This window comes from Hydra vulgaris, chromosome 06, assembly GCF_038396675.1.
Source record: "Hydra vulgaris chromosome 06, alternate assembly HydraT2T_AEP".
In the NCBI taxonomy this organism is placed as follows: domain Eukaryota; kingdom Metazoa; phylum Cnidaria; class Hydrozoa; order Anthoathecata; family Hydridae; genus Hydra; species Hydra vulgaris.
Genome location: NC_088925.1, coordinates 32,691,260 through 32,718,377, shown reverse-complemented (window position 1 = coordinate 32,718,377; position 27,118 = coordinate 32,691,260). Strand labels below are relative to the sequence as shown.

General features: G+C 28.2%; 2 protein-coding genes across 2 annotated transcripts in view; both read right to left on the bottom strand.

The window, feature by feature from the left end:
- LOC136081782 (nudix hydrolase 3-like) overlaps window positions 1-26,318 on the bottom strand; it is a 48,077-nt gene extending 21,759 nt beyond the window's left edge. The window contains exons 1-2 of the mRNA XM_065799885.1: window positions 26,017-26,318; window positions 14,898-15,033 (exon numbers count right to left, since the gene is read on the bottom strand). Of these exons, the coding sequence (XP_065655957.1) occupies window positions 14,898-15,033; window positions 26,017-26,300 (420 nt within the window). The 5' untranslated portion in view covers window positions 26,301-26,318. The remainder of the gene's footprint in view (window positions 1-14,897; window positions 15,034-26,016) is intronic.
- On the bottom strand, window positions 2,882-6,357 carry LOC136081783 (uncharacterized). The gene is made up of 4 exons (XM_065799886.1): window positions 6,085-6,357; window positions 3,765-3,889; window positions 3,346-3,594; window positions 2,882-3,050 (listed from the first exon to the last, which is right to left on the bottom strand). The coding sequence occupies exons 1-4, from the start codon at window positions 6,258-6,260 to the stop codon at window positions 3,010-3,012; spliced, it is 591 nt and encodes a 196-aa protein (XP_065655958.1). The 5' UTR covers window positions 6,261-6,357; the 3' UTR covers window positions 2,882-3,009.
- Window positions 26,319-27,118: the final 800 nt, after the last annotated feature.

Genomic DNA, 27,118 nt, shown 5'->3' with positions numbered 1-27,118 from the left:
ACTTTAAAAAACTGGCAGCACTCTTCCTGAGTGATTTTTTATAACATTTATGAAAGTCATCAAATCGAAACAAATTTTCCGCAAGACCTAGAGCAACTTCAAAAAATTACTTTAGTTTTAAAACTTTGAGTTGGCTTTATAAAAATTATAAAAGGTTTGAGTTGACTTTGTATTAAAAATTATTTTAGCATTAAAATATTTAATTAAAAATCTGTGGTTTGTTAAAGTTTTTACTTACACTTCTTACGTTTATGCGTATTGCCTTATTTTCATTAGGTTGAATTTTTAAAACGCTGCAAAGTATTATTATATTTAAATCTTTTAAAATTTTTTTGACGTAAAAACTGCTATCATAGTTTAGGAGGGGTTCAGGTATATGTGATCATTTGTGACAAGAGGGAAGGGGTTTAGAATTGACAAATATAAGGTGACATGCTTTATGGATGACCCCCCTTAATTGCATTTACAAACAATTTGTTTTACTAAAACATAATAAAGAAGGTTCTAACTGATTTTTTCTATAATAGGAGAATAGCAAATAAATTATTATTTTTTATAATATCTAAATAAAAATATTTAAATATAGTTCTTATTTTTATTTATTTATGTATATTTATATGCAAACCAAAATAAGAATACATAAACAAATAAAAATACAATATAAATAATTTTAATTAACATTAAAAAAAAAAAAAAAAGATTTTTTTTCTAAATTCTCCTAATATAGAAATTTTCATTTAGAACCTTGTCAAACCAATGTGACATAATAAGAATTACTTAATGACATAATTCATTTTGATAACAAAATAGCGCCAGAACTTTAGTAAATGCATGTAGTTTTAACTTATGTTACACAAACTTAAATGAAAATGTGCTTTAAATGACCATCATTATTCAAAACTTTAAATGTAAAAACATAACATTTAATATTCATTGGCATATAATATTAAAAAACTTAAGTTTTTTAACTAAATTTTACAAAAATCAAAACTTTATCATGTTTTTGTTAAATTATGTTACATGAAAATTGCAAAAGTTCTTTCGTTATTTTCTTGAAATATATATACATATTTTATAAAGTATAAAATCTGACCAACAACAATTTGAACATGATAGCTGCATTTTCACACTAAATTAGTTCCGATTATGCAAATAAATTTATGGTTAAAATAAAATTTTACAATATTTTTTTTATCATGCGAGAATAAGAAAAACCGTAACTTTTGCAAGCATAAAAATGACTAAAATAATTTAATTTTAGTACTAAAGGTAAATTTAAATAAACTTTTATGTGTCTACTTCAATATTGTTTGACTAAAAGTTGACAAAAAAGAGAACAAAATTTGATACTTTTTCATTTTCCGTCGTAGAATTAACCATATATATACCAACCCTCCGATTTAAGAAAAATGATGTCGGCAATAATTTGCCGACCTCAATCTTTTAGAGGTCGGTCTCAGGTCAGCAAAAAAAATTTGAAACAAAGGTCTTCCCATAAAACACAGTTGAGATTGCAGGCAGAAGCTAAAACAAAATAAAGAGAAAAAAAAGAAAAAAACAAACACAAGAATTAATAAAGAGTCGTAAAGCATTAGATACTTCGAGTTGTTCCAGTGAAAGTTCAGAAGTTGAGTATGGTGATAATAAATACCAAAGTACAACTGCAACTTCTTCTTCAATGTCGGCAAAGCTAAGTATGATAGTATCGAGGGTCATTCCATGTTATAAGAGTTAACTTTTGAAAAAAGTTTAAGACTTTAATGCTATAATTTTTGCATACTAAATTATATGATAATATTTCACATTTCTGAAAAGTTTCAAGCCATTTCCATTTTCGGTTTATTTTTAATAGCTTAAAGGGTATCAAATTTCACATCCCTTCTAAGGCTTCACTACAGTTGAGGAGACTACTCAATATATTTACTGTCTTCTTTATCATTAGACTTGTTGAAATGTTTTGATAAACATTTAGGTGAAATCATAATTGGTCTTTTACCATCTACGTTGCACTTGGATTTACCACATACTGATTTCATAACAATTTGACACATGAGACATTGTTTTAGCTTTGCAAATGCTATTGTCTGACATGCATCTTTCCTTGCATCTATAAAACAACTAAGTTTCTTCACTCTTTTTTTGCTCTCTGTCTTCTTTCTCTTGCACTTTCTTTTCTTTTGAGTTGTTATGAGATTCTTCGAGTTTTAGCACATCTTGACCTTCCATGGAGCCATGGACTTGAGTTACCCTTGTAGTTGCTTTGTGCATACCATTACTTTGAGTTGACTTTTTTTTTGGATTGTCAAAAGACCTGGTATTTTATTAAGATTGATGCTTTTTTCATGTTAGTCTGTAATCATGGTCTGCAATGACAAACATTTTTATTTCCAGTTTGAAGCTTTCTTTTTCCAATACATTTGGTTATCTTTTCATTTCATAGATATAGGAGAACTTATTTTGCTATTTAGAATTGTTGAAATATCAGTAACGCTAGGCAAATTAGCTTCCTCGGCTATCATAGAAGCTTGGTGGAACTCCGCATAAATGCAACATTTAAACTTTTATTAGTAATACCAACATTTTTACCAGCTTTTTGTATCGATCCTGGCGTAGCCCACTTGTCCCACATACTTGCAAGAGACAACATAAAGGCTTCTCTATTAATTGTTTGATGTTGATTGAACAGATTTTCTTTCGCATTAGCATAGTGTTGATGAAATGCCTTGTTAATTTGATCAAGTAGTTGTGTTACCCTAGTAGTGTCTGGAGGTGATATATATAAATGTATTTCTTTTTCTGTAAGAAATCGAAGTAAGGTATAATGAAAGCAAGAACTGTGACCATCGCTCAGTACAACAACAGGGCGAAGTATTTTTTTTGCAATCAAGTGTCTGTCAAATAATTTATAAAATGCAAGGATTTGCGATCTTGTGATCCATTCTCTGTTGTCAAAACTAATAAGTTAGGAATATTTTGAACAGCACTCAGAAGAGCCATCTGACTAGTAATTCATTGAGTACCAACTATTACATGACAGATGCATTTTTCACCTAAATAATAAAATATTTTTAAAAATGTGTCTGCAGTTTTAAGTAATAAAATATATGTGTTGTCTTAAAGTCAGGGGCTCACAGAGGGTGTGGGATCTTTATTTTGGTAGTAAAAGGGTGAAGAGCATCTAGTAAATTTTTATGATCTGCCCTGGACATCATGAAATCTCTGTGCACCTCTGCCTAAAGTATATTTATTTTCAAATTTGATAATTTAATTGGAAAATAAAATGTAAGAATAATATTTGTAAAAAGTAAACTTTAAAGTTTAAAATGTGTTTTAAGTATAATGTACCTGATAATGACACCATTGGATTTATTATGACACATTCACAATTTTGCCGAAACATTTTTTGACATCTTTCACCACGACCACCATATACTAAACCGCTCGCTGAACCATTAACACCAAAGTTAACAAATTGTGGTGTTTCATCGTGATTGAAGATCTGAGACAAGTCAATTTGCCTGGTCCAATGTCCAGATACTTCTTGATTTTTATTAATCATGATGTCACATTCAACCAATTCTTTTGCAAGATCATCTGAAAGTGAATGGTCAATAAAATTATTATTTTTAAATCAAAATATAGCACATTTCAAAGTTATAACTCTATATCATTTCTAAATTACTTGAATGAATTTGTTAATTATTGCTCTAAGTCACGGATACAGCATATACTATTTACTTATGTGAATTTCAAAGTTGTTTTACCTAAATGAGAGCAGGCCATTTCACAAGTGCAATTCATTGCTCTATTCATAGTGATAATTCCTTGTCTTTTTAAAGAAACATTGACATGTTTGGCGTCCCATAATCTCCAAAACGACTTACTTAGGCTAGATAGAAATATATATGAGTGTGTATATATATATATATATATATATATATATATATATATATATATATATATATATATATATATATATATATATATATATATATATATATATATATATATATATATATATATATATATATATATATATATATATCTTTGAAAGTCATTTTCTTGTTATACGTTAAAATATGGGTAGAATTCAATAAATACTATATAAACTTTTTTTTAAAATATATATATTTTTTCAATAACATATAATAGGTGTATGCATATGAAACCGCTGTTTTTTCTTTGAATTAGAACGTTTGTTTTGGAGATGTTTTATTTATATTTCTTTGAATGTAATTTCCATTATTTTCTGCTACTTTTTGCCAATTTTTTGGTAACTTATGAATTCCATCCCAATAGAATTTCTCAGGTTTAGAAGCTATCCAATCATCGAGCCATTTTTTGACCTCTTCATAATTCGAGAAGTGCTGATCTGCCAAGCCATGTGACATTGATTGGAATAAATAGTAATCTGATGGAGCAAGGTCTGGTGAATACGGCGGGTGGCATAAGACTTCCCATCCGATAGTTTTCAACGCTGTTTGAACAACTTTACAAACATGAGGACGAGCATTGTCATGTTGAAGAATTATTTTATCGTGTCTCTCAGCATATTCGGGTCGTTTTTCTTCTAATGCTTTTCTTAAACGGAATAATTGGAGTCTGTAAAGTGGCCCATCAATTGTTTCTTTAGGTTTTAGCAACTCATAGTATACCACACCAATCTGATCCCACCAAATAGACAGCAAAGCCTTATTTCCATGAATTTTTAAATTGGGAGTTGATGTGAAAATAACCTTTATGTTTTGTTTTCGAAATTCTTTACAAAGTTTCGGACCAACAATTGGTATCCAAGGTAGTTTTATAAAGGGTTGGGTATCTAATGGTTGACATGTGGTGTTTTTTGAACCGTTTTTTAAATAGTCTATGGTAATATTATTTAGAATGTTCTTTTCGTGGCCATTTTCAACAAATATGTCTATTAGAAAATCAATTTCTTTTTGAAGGTGTTTTTGAGAACAAATTCTTTTTGCACGACATAAAAATCCATTGAAAACGCCAATAATAATGTTAGGATTAATGTTCGAGTTAGGTTTAAGTTGAACATTTGTAATAGCTTCTTTTCGATGTATTTGAAATTCATAAGCTCCAGAGCCTGTGTTTGTAATATTAATATCTAAGAAATTGAAGTGTTTGAGGTCGTTTTCAAGTTCCATTGTGTATTTTATGGCAGGATGTTGTTCATTAAAGATGTTCAGGAACATTTGTTGTTGTTTTATTGAAGCGAAGCGAGCGTGACAATCATTTACATATCTCTTGTAAGTTTTTGGTTCGGATGTATAAACAATTGCTATGTTAAGGGCCTTTCTTTCTATATTTTGTAAAAATGCTTCCGTCATAACAACCATTAAAGATAAACCTATAGGACCTGAATTAGGTATTACTCGGATATTGTTTTCATATAAAAAATAGCATATACTTAATTGGTGAATGTCTATTTATTTATGATTATTATTTACTATTTTATCTATAATACCTGATGACGCTGATCATGATAGATCAGCGAAGTATCGAAATAATTATATATTATTAAAAAAATACTATTTTAAAAAAAGTTTATACGCAGCCATATTTATTGAATTCTACCCATATATATATATATAAATATATATATATATATAAATATATATATATATATATATATATATATATATATATAATATATATATACATATATACCCATATATATATATATATATATATATATATATATATATATATATATATATATATATACATATATACCCATATATATATATATATATATATATATATATATATATATATATATATATATATATATATATATATATATATATATACCCATATATATATATATATATATATATATATATATATATATATATATATATATATATATATATATATATATATATATATATATATATTGAAAACTTTATATATTATACTATACAGTATAATATATAAAGGGTTTACATTTAACTGTGTAATAATTCCTAATTTTTGATGTTCTTTTTCTTGTAAATTTGTTTGGAACTGTGGACATATACAACTGTGGAGACATACAACTTCTATAGTTTTAATAAATTATATAATTTTTACCTTTTCTTCAAAGCAATGAACTTTCTTCTTCCTTTCATCTTTTTGTTAGCATAATCTCGAATTTTTAACACATCCATTATGAGGTTTGTTAGTTTTTTTCTGTTCATAGCTTGATAAGCATAATTTTTACAGCATACACACTTAACTATAGTATCTTCTTCAGATGTTAGAATCATTAGATGTTTTTTCTCAGTTCCTGTTAGAACTAGATTATCTAATCGCTTATCAATCACAGTTTTGCTTTTTATTAATGGAAAATGCCCTGTTGATATTGCAGCAGGCCCTCACTTTCCATTAATTTTGCACCACTCTACAGCTTATTTTCTCTGTTTGTATCTTTCATCTCGGTTAAATTGCTATACAGCTGCTTCAGATTTATTCCTTGCCTATTTTTATTATAGAATTTGCATTTTCTCTTAAGCTAAACTTTGGTTTCATTTTTGTTTTTATCTTGATGCTTATTAAGAAATGAAGAATTTGGGTCAAAATACATGATTTTTGGAATTATTTTAAAAATAATAAAGTAATTCCAGATTTCCTTATATAATAAGATACATATATCTAGCAGATAATACTATACAAAGAATCTCCACGATTGAGATAATCATTAAGGAGATATCAACAAAAATAAGATTGTTTGTTTAAGGGCACCCAGCCAAAAATAGGCAATTTTTAGGTACAAATAAAATAGTAAAAATAAAATTGAATAATGCTTTTAACCCCTAGGAAGAAATTAAGTCTCTAGACAAAATAAAAATATAAAAATTTTGAAAAAAATACTGCTGCCAAACTTTTAAAAACATATTTAAACTTGTTATCTTTTTAAAGGCACTATACCTATACCCTTATTTTTAAAATCGAATATAAACAAGAAAAGGCAGCAACCACTATAGTAACATTCAATGTCTGAAATATGAAAAAAATAGATTAATTTTTCTAAAAACAAAAGTCCCTTTTTGTGGTTATTTTTATGACTTTTTAACCAATTATGACATTTTTATAAAGTTCACCATAATTTATTTGAGTTTATCAAATATTTTATAAATATCTTTTTTTTAAATAACTTTTGCTCTTTAATTAATCATATTTAGTCATTTTCTTGTTCAAAACTAAGTGTTCCCCAATAGTAAGAAGTCTATTAATTTTCTGTTCCAGATTCGGGTTCCCAAAATAATTTTTCACAAAAATGAACTTCCCTTACTTTAAAAATTTGATGAAAACAGGAAAAAACAATCCACTTTACTGTCACATTCTCTGTATAAAATATGAAAAAAGTGCCTAACTTTTGTAAAAATACCCCTCACAAAAACTCTATTTCTGTGTTTGTTTTATGACTTTTTAAAATACATATTCAATTTTTTTAATATTCAACATAGTAATAATTTATTTTATTATAAATTTTACCAAAATTTTTTTTTATAATTTCCCTCTGGTAATTAGTATATTTTAGTCATTTTTCCATTGAAACAATGCTGAACCACCCAGGAAGACATCATTTCTTTTTATTTTAGTTTATTTGTATTTTATTTGTATTTTATTTTTTACAGATTCAGAATTCCAACAAAATTTTTCACCAAAAGTAACCCTGCCATTTTTGAAATTAACAAAAAAAAATAAAAAATCAACACCCTTTAATATATACTTTAGTATATATTTTAATATATACACCCTATATTAGACACTACACTTTAATATATACACCCTATATCTAAACATAACTGTGTTTAATTTTGACAAAATTAAGTATACATTGCAATACAACACATTATATAAAAACTATTTGAGTATATATTATGTAAAAAACATTAAAATATTTGAGTAATCTAATTAAAATTTATTGTTATTTAAAAACAATAAAAATAATTTTTTTTTAATAAAAATTTTAAGAATGTATTTAGTGGATTTGCACTTAATTGCTTCCACTATTTCAACCAACAAAGACTACATGGAATGACCACTTCAGTGTTGTCCCAACCAACTTGGAGTTGGAAATAGATTATAGAACCTAGTAATTAACCAGCTAGTTATTTATGACTTTACCTTCACTTGTATATCTAATCAAAAAACAAATATATCCTATCAAAACACGCCTAATCATTATATTGAAACCAATAAATTTAAATGAAGTATACTTTGACCATCTTGTTGGCATACTTCGTAGACAAACCAGTTTTGATTTTCTCAATGTCATTTGATGTTCAAATATTACATGCTATACACCCATACCCATAACAAAAAATTCCACTTGTTGGGAAAACCTGAGCATCTGAAATCGAAATACATTAAACATCTTGTAGATTGTTATTTTTTTATCTTAGCAAAGGCAGTTGACCATCTTGTTGGCATACTTTGTTGATAAACCAATTTTGACTTTCTTAATATCATTTGATGTTTTAACATTACATGCTTTACATCCATACTCATAAAAAAATTATTTCTGGGAATTCATGTTGTATTAGTCTTCATGCCTTTGTTATATTTGGTCTGATATAAAAGTGATAGGTTTAACAGTTTTTTTTTTAATGTTAATTCACCTCCCCAAGGCCGAGAAGGCCACTATAGTTGAGGAGGTTACTTTACTAGTGGTTACAACTCTCTCTAAATCTGAAATACAAACCTTGATGAACAAGGCCACTGCACAGAGAGTTAGTTGAGCGTGGTACTACCAGGGACATGGTGGGGATCGAACTCAAAACTTCTGGCTTATGAGGTGAGCGCTGTACCACTACACAATTATCGCATTTCATCTTTTTTACATAAGCATTTCTCTCAAAATAATTTGCTTTTTTAATTATTGCAAAAAGTCATGTAAATAGTTCCTGTTTGATTATTGAGTTCTTTGATTTTTAAGTTTTTTGATTACTGAGAAATTTTTGAGATTACAGAGTTTGTAATATCAAAGATGTAACCTGCTCTATGTTTGTTGCGATCTGAATAGAACGACTTGAAAAATATTGGTTTTAGTGTAGAAGTAGAAATTGAATATTACCAATACACACACGCGACCAAACATCAGACATCAAAACACATCTAAAGACTTTATTTATGAGAATTGAATTTTCACTTCCAATCTGAAAATCCCACAGTTTTAACAAAGGCCCTGCAAGTTTGTACCTAGATAGTGGATTCCAAGTAGGGCTTACTTGTTTGAAAAATTCAACCCATAATGTAACCATTAAAGTATCAGTTCCATAGATAGCTTGTGTAAAATTTATTTCTAATTTTTCAAGGCTTTTTTAGTCACAAGTATTCATCCATCATGTTACACCAGGAAAATTACGAGTTGATAAAGAATGTGAATTTGGAAGGGTTTCTGTAGCAGGTGCATCAACTAATAAACAATTCGGAACAAAATGACTACTAGTAGAGGGTATAAGAGGGTAATTATTTGGATCGCATAAAATCAGAGAACTCCTGTTGCTTAATATTATCTCATTGTTTTATTTTTATTAATCAGCCTAAATGGTTTACAAACAGCTACTACACAGCTAATCCTAATATCATTAAATTGATTCTACATAGATCGGATTTTTTCAGCAATATTAGTTTTTTTTAGTTTTTCCAGAAGATTTTTAATTGCGTTTATTTTTTGTAGTAGTAATGTCTTTGCACACAACATGAAAGTTTTATTGTTTTTAAAATTTGGACTTAAGAGTACCCCTCTTCACGGTAAAACAGAATTGTTTCTTTTTCTATAATACTTAAATCCTATCTTTAGCCCATTTTTAACATTAAATCAATTTTTAAAACTAAAATACAACACAAAAAAATTCTTAAAACGTTTAAATATACTAACTATTCAAGATATTATTAATTGTAACCAAAATAAAGATATTATCAACAGTAACCAAAATAAAGATATTTTTAACTGTAACCAAAATAAAGATATTATCAACTGTAACCAAAATAAAGATATTTTTAACTGTAACCAAAATAAAGATATTATCAACTGTAACCAAAAAAAAGATATTAAAACACGATTTTATCAAAGTAGTTTTGATTTTAACTCTCTTAGTCACTTTTAACAGTTGGATTAATTTTTTCACTAATAAAATTGATAATCACTTATGAATTATTTTAAAATTTTTTATAATTAACTTTATTAAGAAAAATTATACCATCACATTGTCTGATCTTGTAACTATGTTTTTTTTCCCATAGCTTTTTAACATTTTGGGTTTTCTCAGACATCCTTCAGATGGAGTAATAATTGTTTGTGACAAGAAAAACTTTTAACTTAAGGTTCTGAACCCTTGTTTCTAAGTTGATGTTTCTTTTTGTTGTTTTTTTAACATCCTCACTTCCAACCAGGCTGCAAGCAAGCACAACTAAAGTTGGTAGTTACTGGAAGAGAAAAGATGAAGTTTATAGGGCAAGATAACAATTGATAGACAACTTTAATATTGCAAAGTATATGAATCAGGAAAATAAAATGAAGTAAGCGAATACCAAAGAAATGATGTTCGAGGAAAAAAACTAGACAAATAAGAATTTTTAGAGCATTATGGAACAGTCACAGTAAAAAGGCGAGACCTAATAGAATGATGAGTAATACAAGAATGAATTTTAATAGATGGCAAATTTAATAGATGGCAAATTTAAAAGACGCCAGCTCTTAAGAGCAGTGTCTGTATATAGTATTTATAGAAAAGTTATTGTATTTGTAGAAAGAAGAAAGAGAAGCAACATCACAACAATGTGATAATGGTTGGAGGTTGGCAGTAAGAGCAGATCCAAATATGTTTACAATGCATTTTTGCCCCTTGTCAAAAAGAGAAAGGGCATCATTAAAAGATCCGCCCCAGATATAGCAACAGCACTCCACACAAAGACGGATTTGAGGTTTATAGAGATAAAGAACAGAACCTGGAGTAAGAAAGTGTCATGCACAATAAAGATGCAACCTTAGCTGATGCTAATTTTGCAATGGATTTGATATATGATTTCCAAGAAAGATCATGTAAGAGTTAATCCTAGAAGATGAAGGGTAGATGACTTATTAAGTACATTACCATTCATAAATAAAGAAAGGTCTAAATTATTGCGGTAACAATTAGCTGAAATAAATTGGGAATTATCTTAATCAAAGTTTACAACCCACTGTGAGCCCCATGTAGCAGAGTGAAATCCTTTTCAAGTTCAAATTACTCCTCCGAGAAATCAGAGAGTGTTGGCATCTTATCATGACAAGAACAAATGGTAGCATCAGCAAACAATACCACCTTAGATGTGAGAATATCTGGAAGATCATTAATGTAAATTAAAAAGAGTATAGGGACAAGGATTAAACCTTGAGGAACCCCTGAAGTTACAGATTAAAAAGAAGAGTGCTGTCCATCAAGGATAACTTTTATACTACGATTGGAAAGAAAGAATTCAATAACCCTTAAAGATGTTACCTGATACACTATAAGAAGAAAGCTTATGGAGAAGGCTAGCATGCCAAACTTTATCAAAAGCTTTAGAAATGTCAAGAGTGATAGCCTTAATCTCTCCACTGTGCAATAAAACCTTTCAGTTAGTACTATTAGCAAATTAGCTGTAGAACAAGAAGATCGAAATCCATAATGATAATCAGAAAGTAAGTTATTACATTCAAGATGAGAGATTAAGTGTTCATTAAATAAAGATTCAAAAACCTTGCCTATGACAGGAAGAAGACTAATGGGACGGTAGTTAGACAAGCCAGATCGCTCTCCAGAATTTTAAAAAATAGATATAAGAGATGCCGCTTTCCAGTATGCTGGAAAACTAGACTCCTATAAAAACTAGTGAAATAGTTTTGAGAGTATATACCACAGCTCCGGAGAACACTTCCGCAAGACTACAACAGGCATGTTGTCCTGACCACAAGCTAAAGAAGAGTCTGAGCAGGAAATCACTTTAGATACAGAAACTGAAGTGATACGAATGTTAAGCAATGGATCAACCTGTTTGACGGTTAAATCAGGTAGAACACAACTAGTTGAATCAAGAGATGATATTGATGAAAAGTTCTTAGCAAACAATTTGGCTTTGTCTTTAGGTGAGGTGACAAAATCTGAAATATACAAAGAGAGGTGGAATAACAGATTTGCCCTTATTATTGATACCGTTAAAGATTCTCCAGAAGTCACAAAAGCCTAATTTTGAGATAAAACACAAGATTTTATGAGAACAGCGGGCTTTGGCATTAGACAACACTTTTTTACAATGGTTTCTAGCTATAGCACACCAACGTCTGTTTTTTGAAAAATAATATTTTTGATTAGAAATTGAAGCAGCGCAATGTGAGGTAAACCATGGAGAGGAGTGAGGCTTAACTTGGAATCATTGAGAGGGAATAAAAGATTCCATGCTAGCCTGAATCCAAGAAGTTATGAAAGAAGCATATTTATCAGCAGGAAGATGAAAGATTACAATGATAGGGGATTCTGATGATGAAGAAGAATGAAATGATCAGAAGCACTTAAGGGTGAATGTGGAGAAACTGAGAATTGACTAGGATCAGAAATAACACATAAGTTGAGTAGAGAAGTTAAATGATTCGAGTTGTCTGGAAAACGAGTTGGAAAGTTGACTACTTGAGTTAGAGATTGAGAAAGGCAAAAGTTGTGGGCCTTAATGCCTGCAGAATCAGTGACACTAGAGCCAAGACATTCAGTGTGATGAGCATTGAAGTCATCAATAACAACCTTGGCTTACGGATAAAAAGAGTGGACTTGATCAATTTCATCAGAAATGACATCGAAAAGAGTGCAGTCTTGAGATAAAGAAGAGCGATATAGAACGATAGAGTGAAGTGGTGCTAAACGAAAGCACATAAAAGAATAGTCAGTGGATTGAAACCTAGTTTTCCAACAAATGGGTGAATTATTGCAAATGTAAATGCCCAGACCAAGCATGTGGCTACTAGAGTCTTTGCATATTAAAGTAAAATAACCATCAACACTAAGATCACAAGATGAGACAGCTTTTTGATAGTTTTTTGTGTTTTATAGTTTTTGGAACCTTAGTCATTTTTAAATTTGTTAAAAAACTTGACTCAAAGCATAGAGATAGTATTCAGTACACTATTTAATAGCCTAAGCAACTTCCTCATTACTAATTATAAACTCTAAACCATATCAAAAGGCTCCAAATGCGGCCACGACAATGCACACTAAAAGTACGAACAGGGACACCACTCATGCACAACATTGCACTGTTAGTACTTAACAGCTATTAATGGAATCAGCCTCTCTGAAAGCTACCACAGAGTTCAGGAAACCTGACTACTAGCTGTCCTCAGAACCATAAAACTAAGTTTTAGAGCTGTTTCCTCTTTAAGAGATAATATAATGAGTTGCCTAGTCATAAAAACAGAGACACAAGCAAAACCCATGCATTGAGTCAAGAAGATCCAGCAATTAACATCCTAAACTGAAAACAATGTACTATAAATTCATCTGTGCCAGCCTAGTAGATGAAGAAGGGGTGTGAGGCTGGTTAACAGATAGGATCTATTTACCCTTTAGGACATGAGACAGGTTGTACTGGGGCACATGTTACCAGTAGCAGGATAACCTGACATGATGTTAAATTAAGTTAAGTGTTTAGAAAATGTGCACAGCTACAAACTGATCAAAAACGCCAGTTTTTTTTATAAACAGTGGTAAAGCAAAATAAAGAACATTGTTCAATAAATCTAGTTCATCATGTTGCAAAGTGTATGAAAACATATTTTGAACTAAGTTTTGATGTTTAAAAAGAAGCTTAGTTAATTTTGTTAGGGAACATAATTTTTATCTCATGAATTTTTAAAAACTAAAGTTATTTTTTCTTTAAATTGTTATTATGTACCTAAAATAAGAAAAACTATTGTAAAAATAAACAATTATTTCTTACTTAGCACTATATATCTCCTTATTCTCTCATCATTAATTATTGTTTATTTGTTTTTTATGTAATGCACTTTTTAGAAATTACTTTTTTTATCTGTATTATACCAATGCAGTTTGGATGAGGTATGTTAAATCCTAGAAACTTTGGATGTACTGCAATTATTTTGCAGTTTTTAAGGTTTCTGTTCAAGCTTGCCTTATTAGTTTTGAAAATGAAGAATGAAAATTCAAAACATGTCATGAATTACGAATATCATGTATGTATATACATTACTTTGATGTATATATATTTATGTATGTGCATGTTTATACATACATATATATATATATATATACATATACATACATACATACATACATACATATATACATACATACATACATACATATATGTATGTATGTATGTATGTATGTATGTATGTATGTATGTATGTATGTATGTATGTATGTATGTATGTATGTATGTATGTATGTATGTATGTATGTATGTCTATATATATATACATACATACATACATACATATATATATATATATATATATATATATATATTATATATTTATATATATATATATATATATATATATATATATATATATATATATATATATATATATATATATATATATATATATATATATATATATATATATTTATACATATATATATACACACACACACACACACACACACATGGGCGTAGACAACCTATTTTAGTGTTTGAGAAATCTAACTTCCATGCATGTAAGGACACTCCAAACATTTACATGTTCATGTCAAATAAGGATATCAAGTGTATGTATATATATATATATATATATATATATATATATATATATATATATATATATATATATATATATATATATATATATATATATATATATATATATATATATATATATATATATATATACTTGATATAAACAGAGTGTGAAACTAAATGTTTACTCTATCTGGTATTGAGTGATTTGAAGTGGCAAAAATTTCAATACTCTCAGGTAAGATACCCAACTCTTCATACACTTCCCTCAGAGCAGTCTCCTCAGGTGAAGAATCCTTGTCATCTTGCTTTCCACCAGGTAAACTGTAAAAAAAATTAAAAAAATAAACCATTATTATAAATTTCATCATTGACACTTTAAATTTTGTGTATCTCAAAATCAATTTATACTGATGTTTTAAAGAAATTAATAATTTAATGTAGTTGTAACAAATTTTAAAAATAAAGTAACTCCATTTTTTGTTAAAATTTTCGTACAAAATTTAATTAAAATATTATTGAAGAAACACCTCAAGATTGTTGTCAAGATGATTTACTTTTAAATTTAGCGTGACTTCCATTACATTATAACTAAAAAATTAAAATCATAAAAAATTTAAATGTTTAAATTCATCAAAATGATATATACAATCTTTTTTTATTACAACCAATATTAAATAGAGAAAAAGATAATGCTTGGTTTGTAAGGTTATTATTACAAATTACATAACAATAGTTGTTAGGTTATTTACTGTACTTACAAACTGTATTTACTTAAATAAAAACTTTTACACTGCTTTGTCAAAACCAAAAATTTTATGTCAGTTTAAGACTACTATTATTAAGACTACTTCTTTGCAGTATTATGCACAACATTACAGTGTACACATTTGTGCATATAAGATTCCATGCAGAATTATTGGATGTAAAAAATCATTTAGACTTTTTAAACTCTTTCTTAAATGTGTTATATTTAATTTAGTAAATATTTTAAATAATAACATTAGTCTCAACATCTAAAAAACAATATAGATCATCACATCACTAGTCATAAAAAAAAAACAATATAGATCATCACATCACTAGTCATAAAAAACAATTTAGATACACATCACATCACTAGTCATAAAAAACAATATAAATACACATTACAGCATTAGTCATAAAAAAAAACAATATAGATCATCACATCACTAGTCATAAAAAAAACATCACTGGTTAAAAGAAATAAACATTACTAGTTTTAAATGAAATAAACATCTTAACGTTTAAAGAAATAAACATCACTAGGTTTAAAGAAATAAATATCTTTAGATTTAAAGAAAAAAACATCACTAGGTTAAAAGAAAAAAATATCACTAGGTTTAAAGAAAAAAAATATTACTGGGTTTAAAGAAAAAATTTTGTGAACATAGATGCCGCATTAACAAAAAAAAATTATTTCTAAATATTTATAACTTTGAGAAAAAAAATTATAAGAGTTTCAAAAAGTATAAGAGTTATAAGACAATAAATTGAAGAAAAATTGTAAATAAATTATGTTGGAGATAAACTGCAGATGAATTAAAGTTAAATTAAAGTTACAAAAAATTCTTTGTTAAAAGTGTCTAAAATACTTCTTAATATAATGATAGTACCCCAAAATTCCTTTCAAAAAAATCTAAAAGGGTATACAAAAACTCACAAAATGCTATCATCATAGAAATAATAAAATAATTATTATAGAATTTAAAAACAGAAAATTTCATTCCGTAACTGAAGTTTGTTCATATGTGTTCATGTTATGCACTCTCTCCAAGTTTTCACAAGGCTGGAAACAAAAATTTCTAAGTTGGGAGTTACTAGAGAACAAATAATAGTTTTAAGTAGCAAGGAAATGGTTGACTGTAGACTTGAAAAGTTGTAGGTTGTATGAGTTAGGAAAGCATGAAAGTGGGATAGAGTTCCAAACCATTAATGTGAGAGGAAAAAAATTAGGTGAGTGTAAGTATTTAGAACATTAAGGGACGGATACAGTAAAAAGATGCAACTTTGCTGAATGACGACAAGTCAAGTGAGAATAAGCTTTAGTTGATTTAGATAACAAGTCAGAATAAGCTTTAGATGAATAAGATTTAGATGACAGAATAAGATTTAGATGATAAGATTTACACAGATAAGATTTAGACAAAATAAGATTTAGATGACAAGTGAGAATAAGCTTTAGTTGATTTAGATGATAGCTTGTTTGAGCAACAAATATCATAGTATTTGTAGAAAAGAGAAATAGGTGCAACCTTACAATGATGGGAGAGTAACAAGTCAAACTACATTTAAAATGCGTTTTTCAACCTTGTCTACAAGAAAAAGAGTATCTTTAGAACCAAACAAATTTGACAACAGTATTCCATACAGAGACAAATTAGAGATTTGTAAAGGTAGAAAGTGGAATTAAGGATAAGAAATAGGCAAGCAGAATAAAGAGATTCTTAGCAGATGCTAATTTTGCAGTGGATTGTTTAACACTGAGATCACTGATTTTTAACACTGAGATCCAGATATAAATTAGCTGAATTCAAATTTTTCTCAAAGATCAAATAAGTCTAGTGAATTTTAAAAGCAATGAGATTCAACTAATGATAAGTTACTTTAAAGATCACAAATATTTATAAAAGATGAAACAGGTTGTTGTGCTTTTTATGTTTAATATTTGTGAGTACTTTTGGTATGTATGTAAAGACTGTCTGGAATGATAAACCAATGGGATTTGTTAATTTTTTTTTTGTCTTTTTTCTTTTTGATGTTTGAAAACAAATTTGTCTCCTTTTCAAATAATAAAACTGTAGTTTTAAAAAAACTACAACTGATTGTAAATAAAGAAAATTTATATGCAAGAAGAAGTAAAAAAGCTTATTTTGGACGAGTGGCTTAAAAATTATGTTTCAATTAATTCGCTTGCAAAAAAGCATAAAAATCAAAGGAAAACCATAAGTTGTATCATCAAATAATGAAGCAAAGGTTGCTGATTGGAAAGAAAGCCCAGCCAAAGAAACCAAGAAAAAGCTCCGTCAAGTTTAAAACTTGATTAGAAAGTGATTAGGTGTATTGATGCAAATCAAACGGAGAACTCCGTTCAGGATATTGACAAAAAAAAACAGTGTTTTCATGTTTACAATTCAGGTAGTCAAAAATTGAAATGGCTACAAGACATACAAAAAACAGAAATACCCTGGAAGATCCCAAAAGCAATTCAGCGAATGCCAAAAACATGGTTGAAAAGTTTTGGTATGGAAAGCATCTCTGTTCTTGTGATTTTAAAACTCATCCATTTTTTAAAAACGGAAATATAAACTTCAGCCTTTAGGTGAAAGAATGTATAAAAATCCAACTTTTGCCTATGATCCAGAAAACAAGATGATCCACCCATCTTCTGGCCTGATCTTGCATCTTGCTAAAAACTCAAAAAGTGCAATTAATTGACATAAACAAAATAGCATTACTTTTGCCCCAAAAAACATTCTATTAAACATGCCACAACTTCACCCATTTGAAAAATTTGGAGCAAATATGAAACCTAAGCAGTAGACATCGATCAATTTCTTCGATTTCGGGGTGTAGCATCACGAAATTAAACAAAAACTGTTATGTACAAACACCAAGCATAATTCTTATGCTAGGTGTTTGTACAAAACTGAAAAAATATTGTAAACTTTTTAATGTAAGTTTTAAAGTATTGTAAAATTGAAGATAATGTTTCCTAAAAGGTTTACTGTATTTAGATATAATTTTTTTAAGTGGTTCTTGAGATATTTCAAAAACCCTATGGGTCATTTTTATTCCAGATAGTCTTATAGTATGTATGTGTTACAGGGTTCATGGCAGTTTTAAAAATCCATTTTCCCTGAGTTTTCCCTGATAATTCCCTGATTTTTCTATATTTTTAAGTATTTTTTCCCTGAGTTTGTGCGGTGGAAAGTATATATTTTTCCCTGTTTATTTTGAAGGATATATTATTTTCACAACTGAATCCTTGTTCCCAAAACATATAGTTGCTACAGTAATCCATTTATCTAAACATATAGCTACTTTATATTATAAATGTTATAAAACCACTGTAGTGAGCAACTTTTCAATATTAAAAAAGATTCAAAAACTGGATACTGCAAAGTAACTTCAATCTAAATATTAAAATAAAAAATATTCCCTGAGTTTTCTCTGAAATTAAAGATTTTCAAGAAAAATTCCCTGACTTTTCCAGGTATTCCCTGATTTTCTAAATTTTAAAAACTTTTCCCTGGTTTTCCAGGTTTTCCCTGAGTGCCATGAACCCTATATTGGGGTCTGTCAAAAAGAGCAGTAAAAAAATTTTATAATTTTTTGATAGAAGAGATATTTTAAAATGAAATTATTTCAGTGCTAGTGCTAGCTTGGTAATTTTTCATTTTATTATTACTTATTTTGATTATTTTCAAAGTACTAAAAATGCCAAACTAAAACATTTCTTTTCATTTATACTTCATATTCGGACAAAACGGAAAGCTCTGGTAAACTTATATAGGTTATTAAAGATGTCAAATAGAACAAGAAATGCATTATATATTGAAATGAGCAAACTTGTAGGCAAAGGAAAAGAACTTTATGTATATGGTACATATACATAAAGTTCTTTTACGATATGGTATACTGTTAAGAGAAATTAGTGAAAATAATACGAGGAACTATATTGTAAATCAGCTAGTAACTAATATGCTAATATGGTACCAGGTCAATGGTTAAACACAAATGCACTTTTTGTATGTCCAGTTGTAATCCATGAAAAAACAATTTTTAAAAAACTCAAATATTTATGGAAATCAATTCATTTATTCTCAGAGAATGAAAATAGGAAGCTTTGAAACTTTTCATATTGGTGGTGTAGATAAAAAAGAATCTAGAAAATTTGAAAAAAAAACAACAACAAAAAGAAACATTGATAAAGAAAAAAAAGGTAGCTGGTTAATTAGAAGGCTTTATATATTATTTTGTATATACTACAATATTATATATACAAACATTTATTTTAATATATATAAAAATACATTTATATGTATATATATATATATGTGTATATATATATAAATATATATATATATATATATATATATATATATATATATATATATATATATATATATATATATATATATATATATATATTTATATATTTATGAGTATATATATATATATATATTTATGAGTATATATATATATATATTTATGAGTATATATATATATATATATATATATATATATATATATATATATATATCAACCAGTATCAGAAAAAACGAAGACGCCAATAAATTGGCGAACTCAATCTTTTAGGATTCGGCAACAGGTCGGCAAAAAAAATTTAATACAAAGGTCTTACCATAAAACATAGAAACAAAGTCGGCGATATTTTGCCGACCTCAAACACTTTTAGGTCGGCATTGCCAATTGCCGACCCTAATTTCGAGGGTTGACATATGTATATATGTATATATATGTGTATGTGTGTATATATACATATATATATATATATATATATATATATATATATATATATATATATATATATATATATATATATATATATATACATATATATATATATACATATATATATATATACATATATATATATATACACATATATATATATAGATGGCTATTTCCACGATGGAAGAGATAAATTTCGTGTTTAAAAATTTGTTATTTTAAAAAACTTTTTTTCTTTAATTGTAATTTAAACACCTTAAAATTATTGCTAAAATAAATTTTAAGTAGAAAATATTTGAACTGAGTAGATAAATTTGATGAATGTTAGCAGCTGTTTTTTATTTTTATTTTTCGAAAAAGTAAAATTTGTAAGTAAAATTTGGGGGCAAGTTATTGCAGTATTTTAAACAAAACATATACATCTTTTTGTTTAGAAAGAATTTTTGAGATTATTTATTTATGTCTTGAGTAAAAAAACTTCCACTCTTAAAAAATAATTTAAGTGTTTTTTTGTCATATTCACATCTGCAAAAATTAGGTTGTGTCACTGAACAAAAAGCTAAAAAAGTTTAATAATCACAATGAAATTAGGCTTTAAGGCAAGGTTTTTTTAGAAATTTTAATGTAAACTTTTTATCACTATTCAAAAAAAATTGGTCGAAAAGCATTAAATTAACTTATAGTTATAGTTTAAAAGCTGTTGTGTCACTGAACCCATCAACGGGTTTGTGACAGTGTGGTAAGGAAGTCAAAATAACATCCAAATGTTCAGGTTTCATTGTCGGTTTTATTCTAATAAACTTTGCATTTTAGTATTGTGAAGGACTATTAATAAATATTAGTAAACTATTGGATTTATGTTGGCATTTTTTTATAAAGTTATAAATTTTTAAGAAATGGAATCAAAATTGGAAGTAAAAAAAAAACGTTATGCAGAATACCAAGTTAATTATGTTCCTCGGAATGCTGATAAAAAGAAAGAAATTTGCTGAGTAAGATCTAAGAGATATCGAGAAGAATTGAAAGTCAATCCTAATAAAAAAGCAACTTATGCTGCTGAAACAAAAACTCGCACTCTAAAAAGAAAACTTTTAAATCAATCTCAAAGACCAAGCTCGTCTTTTAAAAACGTTCAACAAAGAGGAAAAGTATTGAAAAAAGTTTTAAAAGCACTACCAACTTTAAAGAAGAAACAATTTGAAATTCTTTCTATTCTTTGAAATAGCTCTGTTTGTAAAGATGATTTGGGTCTACCTCCAGCATGTTCAAAGCTGTATATTCTTTTTGAAAGCGATGTTTTAGTAGTTGTAATATTTTATATTGAAAATGAAGTTTCATTATAAAAATATCACCAAACAAAAAAGATGTCACTCAAATTCAATTACCTGATGGAAAAGCAAACAATATACAGATACATTATCTATATTATACGCTAAAAGAAGCTTTTGAGTTATTCAAAGAAAAGCATCAGCACATAAAAATTGGGCTCAGCAAATTTTGTGACCTTCATCCACGCAATGTGAAATCAGTTAGAAAATTTCTGCATAATGTTTGTGTTTGCAGTTTGCATAAAAATATGCGATTTGCCTTAGATGCATTAATAAAATCAATTCAAGTGTCTTCAATCAAAGTTGGATCTGAAATGATAAATAACTTTGTTTGTCTATATTTGGTTTCGAAGTATCCTGGGACGAGTGGAGAAAGCCTGACATAAACATATGCAAAGATTGAAAAAACTTCAAAAAAGTCTACTGTAACAGAACTCATCCAACACAGATCAGCGATGCGTGATAAGTTCATTAACCACGCATTTGTAAAGGAAAACAATCAACAATTTTTAAGAAACTGAAGGAAGTTTTGATGAGTATTAATGTTGAAATTGCAGTAATCCAAGTTGACTGGGCTGAAAACGCTTCTATTAAAAAAAACCGCAAGCGGCTCATTTTGGTTTAATTAAGTTAAATTATTAAATATTAATATTATAATATAATAATTAAAAATTAAATAAATTAAGTTTCTATCATGACCATTGCAGTCTGGAACTAGTTTCTGATTCAACTGATCATCCTAAGTCTTTCGTTATACCATACATTGACAAAATCCTTCACTTTATTCCTGATCAAATCAAAGAAGTACACATGTTCAGCGATAATGCCACTTCTCAGTTCAAAAACAAAAGCATTATGGCTGCAATGGTTGTGTTTGAAAAACATTTTCATAAAAAATTCTTCTGAATTTCTTTGCAGCGATGCACGGGAAAGAAATGGTTGACGGAATAGGAGCTACTGTTAAGTGAATCTCAGCTCTGAGAGTTAAATCTAGTCAATGCGAGATCTGGTCAACAGCAGATTTTGCGTTAGTATTACAAGAATTGCAAATATTTGTAATTCATATGTCAGAAAACAACACAAGGCAACAAAAAAATGAACTTAGATTCAGTTCAATTTTTAGTTATTCAAGAAAAATCAAAGATATATCAAAATCACATTATTTTTATGTTCAGAATGATAACGTTGTTCCGATACTATTTTCACCTGAGTATAATTAAAAATCATTACAAAATAACGAAACTTTTTAAAATGATTTTAATTTCATCTTTTTGTTTCGTCACTGAACTGATAGTTTTTTTCTGTAAAATAAAACGTTATGAAAACTTTGTTGCTTGTGCCTTTTTTTATGACTGCCTTATTGCCAAATGAATAAATTACAATAACAAAATCTAATTAGTCTAGCAAGAATTAAAATTTCACTTAAAATTACACTTATTTAAAGCCAGATAAAACAAATGACAAACTTGAAAAATTATATTGTCTGAATGAAAATGAATCTGTAACTTTTTTTCAGTCACACATAAGGCAAGTAAGTTCAAAACTATTATTTTCTATCAAAATATCAATCTCATTGTAAAAGCTTTGTTTATTTATATTCCTATTTAAATGGGGTACAATTATTAGGCCGAATTAAAAACTTATATAGTGTTTTTGTAGAAAAATATGAAATTGAGTAGGTGGGGTGTTAAATAAGTTGTTCGGTAATGTTCAGAGACACAATAAAAGTTGCATATATTTTTGTTTAGAAACTGATTAAAAATAAAAAGAACTTATATATATTTTTTAGGATTATGTGCATCACGAAACTGTTGAAACAGTTAACGCAAATAGCTCCTCTATAGCATTTCAAGATAATAGTGAGCAGAATATAATCCAAGTAGATAGTTCAACTAATTGTAAATCTTCCCTGAATCAAACATTTTTAATGTATAATACAGGGTTGGAAATTAAGTTTTTGCCGAGTTATAATTTGTTATACCTATGTGTTTATATGAGAGAAGTAAATCGTTTGTGTTTCTATGTATTCATAGAATATTCTTACTTTATAATTGCACTTAATAAATGAAAATAAATAATATTCAGGTATTTATTTATTGTGAAAACATAAAATGAACATTTTTGTTTTATAGGAATTATTGCCAAGGGTATTGTTTTGCGTTTTTTTGATTGCATCAATGAATTTTGACAGAGAAAGCTAAAAGAGTGGAAATTTGTGGAAAGAGTGCCACCGTCAAATTTTTATTTATTTTCACCCATGAAATCGACTTTGAAGGGGAAAATTTTCAACAATGCTGCCGAAATTATGCAGGATATTCAGCTCTGGATCGATGCAAAGCCCCCTGAATTTTTCGCAACTGGCATTGCCAAGCTGCCGGACAGATGGCGAAGATGTATTGAGAGTGATGGTAACTATTTCGAATTCCTTAGAGAGGATGATTAATAAATTTCTTGTTGTATGTTTCGTAATTCTCGTAAGTCGGCAAAAACTAAGTTTCCAACCCTCTACTATAAAAATCAAAAATATCACCCTGGCTAGCATGAGATATCAAACAAGTTTAAGAGAAGCAGCTGAAATAGCCACAGCTACTTTGATAGATGCAAAACTTATACGCAAGAGTGATTTTCATCTTCTTATAGATCATAACAATATCAAAAGGGCTCAAGAAAAATTAGCAAAAGAATTAGACAATTTGAGGTAGACCTAGAAAAAAACCCAGTTACATGCCTTTTTTTTGATTGGAGAGTAGATGCAATTAAATTTATTATAGAGGTGAATGAAAAAAATTTTCCTAGCCTTATTAAAGAGGAACATTACTCTGTTGTAAAAGACCCTGGGGGTGACTATCTTTTTCATTTCATTCCAGATGTGATAGCTGGTAAAAAAAAAGCAGAAGTTATTGCAGATTACTTGGTTGACTGGTTAAAAAGAAAGAATCAAATTCAAAATCTTAAGGCTATTGGTGGAGATAGCACAAATGTGAATACAAGTTGGGCAGGTGTCATGCAATGGGTATTTAGATCCTCCTTCGATATATCTCAGTCAAGAGATTGTTAAGGATTTATGAACTGATCAAAGTTATGCCTATCAAATTTGCCAAGCAATAAAGACTGGAATTCTGCCTAGCAGGTCAGCAATGCTGGAAATTGGACCAGTCTGTCACAGTAGATGGCTAACAACAGCACTTCGATTTTGCAGAATTTGGGTGTAAAATCATGGGCTTACTGGTGAAAATCTATAAAATTTACAAATGATTGTAAATTTTATTGTTAATGTTTACATACCTAACTGGTTTCACATTAAAGTGAAATCAAATTGGATAGAGGGACCTAGACATGTTTTGTATCAACTAGAGCTACTTAGAACACAGAATAAAAATGTTTTAGATATTGCTATGACAACAATTAGGCCATCAGTGTTGTATGCACATTCGGAAGTCATTTCACAACCCATGCTTTGCAGCAAAAAAACTGAAGAAAAAAAAGAAGCAATAACTAAGATTCTTAAGATTCGAAGAGAAGGAGATAATGTAACTCAAGTTGGAGATAGTAGTATCAGAGTAAGAAAAAAACCAGAAATAAATCCTAATGCTGATCAGCTGAAAGACCTTATAACATGGGACTTAAATGTAACTGAGCCACCACTTACCTGCACTCTTACATCATGCCACCATCAAATTATCATCATCCTATGGAAGTTCCTTCTCAGATTTCTCATACACAGTCAGTTAAAAGATGAGTCAAAATGGTAACTGAAGCTGCAGGCCATGTTTACACACACGAGAGAAGAGAATCTTATATACATGCTCAGCTTGCAAGTTGACATTTGATGTCAAGAATTTGAAGCAAAAAAGATATGGCAACCCTTGTTAAAATGCAGGTGGAGTAGCTAAAGACTAAAAAGCGATGTCTTAATTAAAAACTTGTATCTTTAATACTTTTAATAATTAAAATTGTTGACAAGATTATTTTTATATTCGTGGGCAAGAATTACATGAACAATGAAAAACGCTTATTTTGTAAAAAAAAATGCTTACTTTGTAACAGGGTCTTGGCTAGTCTAGCCCAAACCCCCTAATAGGGGAGTGGGCCCTATGATATTTGGGAAAAGGTGTTATTTTAAGGCCTCTTTCTCTGTTCTTAACTAATCATAAAAAGACTTTTTCTCACTACTCTTTTTTGATATTTGAAGAAAAAAAAATTGCCACAGCCTAGATGTATGTATGTATGTATGTATGTATGTATGTATGTATGTATGTATGTATGTATGTATGTATGTATGTATGTATGTATGTATGTATGTATGTATGTATGTATGTATGTATGTATGTATGTATATATGTACATTTATGTATATGTATGAATGTATGTTGCTTAGACTTTTTCAATTTTCTTTTTAATTCTTCTGAAAATATATTTGAATTGTGAATAGTATTATAAAAATAGTATGATAAACAATTCTATAAAATATAAAAGTTACCTTACTTGCCCACCATAACTTGAAAGAATAGGCGATCTTCTAGTAAACAGAATGGAAAGTTCATTATTAACAATGCACAACGGTAATAAAACTGCAGCTTTTCTTAAACTTTTACATGATTTATGGTAAATAGGTTTCATTTTTGCAAAATTCTCTGCAAGTACACAGCGACCAGACCCTTTTAGTAAATACTCTTTAATATAACAATTAGTAACATATGTTCTCAAAGCAAGCACAAACTTATAGTTCGATGGCTTAATTTTACTGGAGCACGATGACCACATTATTTATTGCTATTTAATACCTTGAATTAGAATAAAATAAAATAATTAATAAAATTTACAAGTTTTCACAAAAAATTTAAAAAAATAATTGATGAAGATTTTAAACTCACTCATCTATTTATGCAAAAGCAAGAAAAAAATGCAGTGCTAGCAAAAACATACTTTAAAAACAAGTACAGTATAACCAAGTCAAAACATAATGCCAGAAAAAACATATTTAAAAAACAAGAAGTCTGCTACATATTTATCCACATATTTTTGGGCATTCCCTTAGTTAGGGGCTTGGATTATTCAAAAAACTGTAAACCAGTTTTCTAGCTAGTTTTATATCTTGAAAAACCTCCTTTCCTCAATTACCAGATTTGCATTTCATCGATTTTGTTTAGGAATAACGTTAAACAACATGACTATGATGTAGAAATATAATTTGCAACTTTTTTGCTACTGAATTTTAGCTAAATTCAGATTTTCTATAAAACTTGTGGAAATAATTGATGTCAACAGAAATTATTACATGTTGTCAACAAAATCATTACATGTTGTCAACAAAATACAAACACAATGAAAAATATATTAATACAACCACTGAAAAAACATGTTTTTACTCTTTTACATTTATTTCGTTTGCTTTATAAGCAAACACATTTTAAAAGCGAGTACACTATAAGCTAAAAAAGATTTTAAAAATTGCAACAATTAAGAGGAGCAATACACAAAAAAAATAATAAAATGTATAAAAAAAAAGAAAAGTTTTTTCTACAAAAATTACTATAAAACTTTTCGACAAATAAATTTTAATATGCTTAAAAAAAAACAGT